The sequence below is a fragment of the Pteropus alecto genome, unplaced genomic scaffold (assembly GCF_000325575.1).
Source record: "Pteropus alecto unplaced genomic scaffold, ASM32557v1 scaffold244, whole genome shotgun sequence".
Lineage (NCBI taxonomy): Eukaryota > Metazoa > Chordata > Mammalia > Chiroptera > Pteropodidae > Pteropus > Pteropus alecto.
In genome coordinates this window covers 174,902-182,299 of record NW_006435788.1, presented here as the reverse complement: position 1 = coordinate 182,299, position 7,398 = coordinate 174,902, and the positions used below count along the sequence as shown (strand labels likewise).

At 36.1% G+C, this 7,398-nt stretch overlaps 1 protein-coding gene and 1 pseudogene across 1 annotated transcript; both read right to left on the bottom strand.

Moving 5' to 3' along the window:
• Nucleotides 1-4,494: 4,494 nt before the first annotated feature.
• Nucleotides 4,495-5,481, bottom strand: LOC102894480 (olfactory receptor 10S1). The gene has a single exon (XM_006911507.1). The coding sequence runs from the start codon at nucleotides 5,455-5,457 to the stop codon at nucleotides 4,495-4,497; it is 963 nt and encodes a 320-aa protein (XP_006911569.1). The 5' UTR covers nucleotides 5,458-5,481.
• A 221-nt stretch (nucleotides 5,482-5,702) lies between these two features.
• LOC112479446 lies at nucleotides 5,703-5,818 on the bottom strand (annotated as a pseudogene).
• Between the last annotated feature and the right edge of the window lie 1,580 nt (nucleotides 5,819-7,398).

Here is a 7,398-nt window from a genome sequence, read left to right as displayed (position 1 = left end):
AAATGATGACAACTTTGTGAGAATGAGCTTTTGGAGGAATTCCAAACCCATTCTGCTTCTCTGGTGATTGTTAGGCTGCTGGTTTGTTTGTTTGTTTGTTTGTTTGTTTTCTGGCTACTATGATTATGAAGTTGTTAACTTTCAAAGCTACCAAAGAGCTGGGGAGGGGGTATAGGAATGAACAAGTTGATGCCACAAAGTTTTATGTTCTTACTGAGATGTAAATGTTTTTCTTAACACTCCTCAGATTGTTGCAAGATCTTTGTTAATTTCCAGAATTCTGAAAAAATTGATTTTGACAATTGGAGGTTTTTGCAGTAAAATTCTGGAAGTGCTTCAGTCATTATAAGATGTAGGAGGGATCAGGTGTATAAAAAACAATAGATAAGTTATTTAGAAGTATGAATAATGTTATGTTAGTGATATCTGGGGATGACCCTGGACCTTTGTCTATGTGTATTCATCAGTGGCAGTGATCATGCACACTAGAGGATTGTGTGTGTCAATTTTGTGCTGTGAACAAAACATCCCCAAACCTAGTGTCTTAAAACAACAACAATCATTTATTTAGTCACAAATCTACAATTTTGTCAGTTGTAGTGAGGAAGGCTTTTCTCTTCTTCACTTGGTATTTGATGGGCAGCCTGACTGAGGTCAAATGGCTCAGTCACACAGTGCATAAGTCTGAGTCTTAGCTGCTGAGGGCCCAAAGCCTCAGTACCTCTTCATGTGGGCCTCTCCTCTTGGGTCTCTTACATGGTCCATGGTTTTTCAGAGCTCGGTGATTAGTTCCAAGAAAAACAGGAAGGGGCTGCCTTTAATGATCTAGCCTCAGAAGTCACAAAACATCTTCCAAATTAGAAAAGGGAAGATATTGACTCCCCATTTTTTGATGGGAAAACGTCATAGTTTCTTTTCAAGGAGAACATTAGGAATGAGAGATATTGCTGTGATTTTGAAAATATAACCTGCTCCAATATCTCAAAATTTTGTAAACTTTTTAGAGAGAAAGTGTGTATATGTGTGTGTATAATGGTCTAAGTTCAAAGACTCCTATTCAAAGTTTGAGAAATTCTATCTCAAAGAGAGTCTCCCTTGATTAAAGAGTGGTAGAACTGGTTCTTGAACATCTGACTCTAAAGTTTATACATTTGTGCAACATTCTGGGCAAATATTATGTCATCATAGCTTCTATAAAGTCTGCGCGCTTTCTTGGTTTTAATGTTTTCAGACATTCACTTTAATTTACATAGCAGAACTGTTAGTAATAATTAAAATAGGATTTATATAATATAAATTGAAAATACAAACTTTTCAATAAAAACTCTAAGTAACAGAATGTTTTAAAAGAAATGCTATATTATTAAATTCTAGCATTGACAGTGTGGGGGAGACACAACTGTATATCTTGTAGATCTTAACATTATTTAAACAATAGTCCAAAATCATAAGTCACTTGCATGGTCATTATTTAAATGCCATTTTTATTTTGAAAGTCCTTTACCCTATGAAGATATTTGGTTTACCTGACTGCGTGCCTCATAATTTTTTGTACACTTTACCTTCAGGAGTACTGGTGAACTCCTTCAGAAGTTCCATGCTCTTGAATGACCAATAGCAAGAATGCTTAGTCACTCTTGTAGTATGTCTCTCTCTGTAAATTATCCTGTCTAAATAATGACTTTGTTTCCTGACAATTTGACATATTCATTATAAAGAAAATATCAGTTTGTGTCCTACTTGCATTGTAAGGAGACTGGAAAAATGATAGTCTTAAATAGTTGTCTTTTCTCAAGTATTTTTTTCATTTCAATTAATATTAATTTATTCTCTAGTTCCTTTCTCTTTAAATTTCAAGTGAACCTGTAATAGCAAAATACACAAAATCTCCTAAACTTAAGAATCAAACCCAAAGATAGAAATATCTAAAAAGAGGAAATAATGCGGATTGGCAATTTGTTACATTCCCCTACTGGATTAAAAAAAAAAACAAATTTTTTCTGACTTGATTAATTTTTGTGAAGAATGTGTATGTGTATTATTTTATTTCCAGATTTTGAATACTGGGTTGAACAAATATTTTACTGAGTTACCCTTTGTTTGGAACACATAAGAAGTATAAGTGGTCTCTGCTCTTAAAGTTCTTATAGTTGAGTTATGTACATGAAACAGTCAATAACAATATGAGACAGGATATCTTCAGTGCCATTATGAAGGCCTATAATAAACCAATGTGATGAAGAACCCATGCTACTGGAGTCATATATGAAGATGGAGGCGCAGAGTTTGAGAGAGTAAAGAATTCTTACTGAGTAGACAGATATAAAAGTTTTAAGGTCAAAGTTGACCAAAAGGGAACAATATAAGACCATAATTGCATAGCAAAATCTTCTTCCATAATTTATCCTATTATTTCAAGACAGCAACCATTTGACAAAACAGAGTAATGCTTAGGACGGAACCATAACTTGTTTTATTTAGTACTATCTTTCATTCTAAATTTGGCTCTCCATATATGCTACCCATCTTTAAAGCCTACTCTGATAAGAATAATAATTTTGCCTGGGTTACTTCTGTTACTTTCTACAGATATATCATTAACTCCAAGACACTAGAACAAAGGAAATAGTACTGAATTTTGGATAAATGCTGAATCTTCATTACATTTCTTTCTTTTTTTGATGTATTTTTCCCTTTCGGGAATGCCAGTTTGAGACTCTACATTTACAGATGACTAGGCATTATTTAAAAATCAGAGAATCCTTATCTCAAAGAGCGCTGCCCTTGATTAAAGGCCTAAAATGACTTTGAGACTTTTAATGTAATTGGGAGTTCACAAATGGCAGGGATAGGTTTGAGTCTCCCTAAGGTATTATGATATCATCCAAATGTGTAGTCTCTGAAGTCATACATATTTGAGTTGAAATCCTGGTTTCCACTATCCTGGCATGACCTTGGAAAAGTTACTTCATCTCTCTCAGTCTCAGTTCCCTTATATGTATAATGTAAATAACAACATTGTATTAAAATATAGTTCTATGGAGAAATAATATAAAAACAAGTAACTGGCATAGTGCCTTGCACTTGTGTGTCAAAATGATTATGGTACTATTCCAGTTTTAACAGTCTTCCAGTTTTTTTCTTTTTCTCTTCACATTTTTTTCTTTTAAAACACCCCTAACATAATTTTGTAAAATATCTCTCCATCTCCAACGTCATCATCCAAGTTAAACACAATTTTCTCTCATATCTAGGATGCTATAATAGTCTATTTACTGGTCATTCTAACACTTTTCCCCCCATCCCTCTCTTCTTATTTATTACATGATTTAGCATTTAACAAATGTGGCTTCTTTTTTCCCTGCAGATGAGGAAGAAATAGAATAGAAATAAAGAGGTAGAATGCCCAGTGCAAAACCTAAGCTCTTTACTCTGGCATTCGAGGCCCTTTTCAGTTCATAGAGTAGTTTAGGGTCATTCACTAACTTCTTTGAATATAGCATGAATCCCTCCATTTATAAGGCAAGCTACTTTAACTAGAACCTTGAGTTACCTTTTGTCACCTGGGAGTCTAGAAATATCTCTTTTTTGGAGGTACTTGCTTTCTCCATGTTCAAAGAAGATATCAAAATCTTCATAGTTCTTCAGAGACCTTTTAAATCTTAGCTTGTATAATAAGCTCTCTTTCACTTTTTTAACCTGCTTTATAAGAAACAGAACATCTGTTTTGCACTAGGCACTCAACATAATTATATCATTTAGTCTTCCTAAAATCCTACAAAGTAGTTATTTTTAACTTATGATTAAAAGAGGACACTGAAACACCATGTATTACAGAATTTGCACAAGATTACACATTTAGTGACTGGTAGGATCAGGATTAGAATACTGGTAGGCAAAATTGGCTTTAAAATCTATGACATTTCTATCACTTAGTTAAATGCCATCTTGGTGAGAGAATAAAGATAATGACACTTTCTAAGTAGCCTTGTGTGAGTCCCTTTTCTCCTTGTAGTTATATTTTATCATCTTAAAACTGTGGTTTGTTCTCTTAAGATAAATGACACGTATACAAAGTTTAATTTATTGTTTGGACATTGTATTTTGTTATAAGTATTCTTTAACATGTGTTATATATTTAGTAAAATTATTTAATGCAAGATAAAAGAAGAATCATTTAGTAAAATAAATGAGGATGTGAATAGCATTTTACATACCTCTGAGCCATAGAACAGCATTTTACATACCTCTGAGCCATACCTCTTTTCATAGATCTTGGAAATAGTCTGGATAGACATTGCCTAATCCAATTCTTTCATTTTACAGGTGAAGAGTTTGTGGCTGAGATATCACTTGGCCAAAGGAATGGGAAAAAGTTCGTGACTGAGCTGAAACTCTGTTATACTGATTTCCACTTGAATGATTTTCTTTCCCCATTTTGATATGGGAATAGTTGCTTTTCTGGCAGAAAAATTAAGAATATCACAGTACAGGTTAGCGGGGTGGGCTGCCTATTGGAGACTCTTGGGAGCCTTGACCCAGAAGTTTTCGCAGAGCTAGCTTCACTTCCTTGTTCCGTAGAGTGTAAATGAAAGGGTTGAGCATGGGAGTGACTATTGTGTAGAAGATGGCAGGAGCCCCAGTCCCTGCTCCACTGGAGCGAGGCTGCAGGTAGATACAGACGGGTGGTATGTAGTACAGGAACACCACTGTGAGGTGGGAGGTGCAAGTGGAGAAGGCACGCTGCCGGCCTTTTGCTGTGCGGATCTGCAACACTGCAGCCACGATGAAAATGTAGGATATGATGATGAGGATCAGGCAACCTGCTGCCACAATACCAATGTTGGCAAGCATGACTAGCTCATTAATGGTAGTGTCTGCACAGGCCAGCTTTAGCACAGGGGGGATGTCACAAAAGAAGTAGGCAATATGTTGAGGCCCACAGTAGAGTAAGCGGAAGGTGAGGGAGGTATGGATTGCAGAGTGCACAGCACCTATGGCCCAAGTAATACCAGCCAGCCCTGCACACATCTGCCTGTTCATGGCAACTGAGTAGCGTAGGGGTTGACAGATAGCAAGGTAGCGGTCATAGGCCATGACTGTGTACAGAAAACACTCTGTGCTGGCCAGGAAATGGAAGCAGTAAAGCTGTACAGCACAACCCTCAAAGGAGATCACCTTCCCATCAAGAGTCAGTAGGCCTGCCATGACCTTGGGCACTGTCACTGTAGACAAACATGCATCCAGGAAGGAGAGGTGCCCCAGGAAGTGGTACATAGGAGAGCAGAGATGAGGGTCACAGCCCACAGTTGTAAGAATGAGAAGATTCCCAGTCAAGGTGATGCTATAGATGAGGAGGAAGAGGAGGAAGAAAAGGCTAGGATGTTCAGCTGTGTACATCAGACCCTCCAGGAAGAAATAGCTCACCATGGTCTGGTTGGGGTTGTCCATATCCATGGCTTTCACATACACAGAGTGGATAGTTATCCCCTTTGTGCAAAACTCACATCAGCAGACATAATAAATAGTCATTTCCATTTCCTGAAATGTCATTAGCCATTAGGTCATGCCATCTTGGTCTTGCCTATAAATGAGAGAAAGATATATAGGTTCAATTCACTCTTTTGGCCTGTTCTAGTGTTTTCTTGCTGTACTTCCAAAATGAATCTTTTTTTCTTTTTTAAATTATTTATTATTATTTATGCCTACAGCACCTAGTCTTCTTAGGTGGTCTCCCATCTAAGTATTAACCAAGCCCGACCCTGCTTAGCTTCCAAGATCAGACATCGGGCTTGTTCAGGGTGGCATGGCCATAGACCATGGACTGAGGCTCCACTGGGGTGTGAACCCAGGACCTTCTGTTTGTAAAGCAAGACATGTTAACCGCTACACTATGGAACCACATCCCCAAAATGAATCTTTAAGTCTTTTTGAGACACATAAAGGACTATAAGGATTATTTGGAGAAATATAATTCCTAAATGATGGCAGTATAAATACAGATTATAAATCTTACTCTCGTGGAACATATATATTTTGCAAATATTCCAGAATTGTATGCTTCTGCTCTCCTAATTTACTCTGTCATACTGCAGATGTGAATAAGCAGGTATTGCCATGTGTCACTAGGGAGTTTCATCCCATCATCTCAGGAGACTTGCCTAGAGTTTAGATGCTGTTACATCAGCCATAAACACAGCAGCCTCCTTCATTCTTCACCCAGAGGGAGTTCTTTGGGATTTCAGCTACCTACAACCAACTCCCAAGTGTATAACAATGAAGCCTTACAGAATTAACTAAATAATTATTGGAAAAAGTTGTTCAGTACATTTCATACTCTTTCTGTAAAGCTTTATTTCAGCCTTTTGAGAAATGTTTTTCTGTGCCCTTAGTATCAAGCCTAAATTGATATTTAAAGTTTTCTTTGACTCTTTTCATCTATCACCTCCTAAACCTAATTAGATGTTGCATAATGTAGTTTTTTTTTCTTTAAATTGATTTCTGTCGTATTTTCAATTCTTATGGATTTTACTTCATCTTGACTCTGCATATTTTATACCTTTATTTCCACTGTGTTGTTTTATGTCTCATCTCTCACACACTTGTCAAATATATCAAATGATTCTGTATTTAGCTTAAAACAACATGTTTAATTTACCTCTCTCTTTACTGTACTCCACTGCCTAAGGCATAAATTATTTCTCTGTCTAATATTTAATATTACCTATAAACTGTTTTCATTATTATCACAAAGTCTTTATTCCTGAAGAAACTTCTCTTATCTAGGGATGTTGTTTGCCTCATCTTCTACTCAATTTGCCATAATCTTTCTCTGATCTCAACATAGCATTCCTTTTTGAACAGGAAGACATTCTTTTAATCTTTACCTTGAATATAAAATTACAGGTTTATAATTTCTGTAGCAGAATTTATTTCTATTTATTTTAATTTTTTCCCTAGGCTTTGTTTGACATTTAATTTTATTTTTATTTTTATTTTTTTCAATTTTAGTTGAATACAATGTTATATTAGTTTCAAGTGTACAACACAGTGATTGGACATTTATATAACTTATGTGATCATCTCAATAAATCCAGTACCCATCTGGCACCATACATAGTTATTACAATACTACTGACTATATTCCCCATGCTAAACTCTACATCCCCATGACTATTTTGTAATTACCAATTTGTACCTCTTAATCCCCTCCTCTCTTCACCCATCCCTCAACACCCCAATCTAACAATCATCAAAATGATCTCTGTATCTATGAGCTTGTTTCCGTTGTTTATTTGTTTATCCTGTTAGCTAGATTCCACATGTGACATTGTCTTTCTCTGTCTAAGTTACTCTACTCAGCACATTACCCTCTGGGCCCACCCATGATGTTGCAGA

Bases quoted from the DNA above. Each gene is read 5' to 3' on its own strand.
- LOC102894480 (XM_006911507.1), bottom strand. From the start codon at position 5,457: ATGGATATGGACAACCCCAACCAGACCATGGTGAGCTATTTCTTCCTG.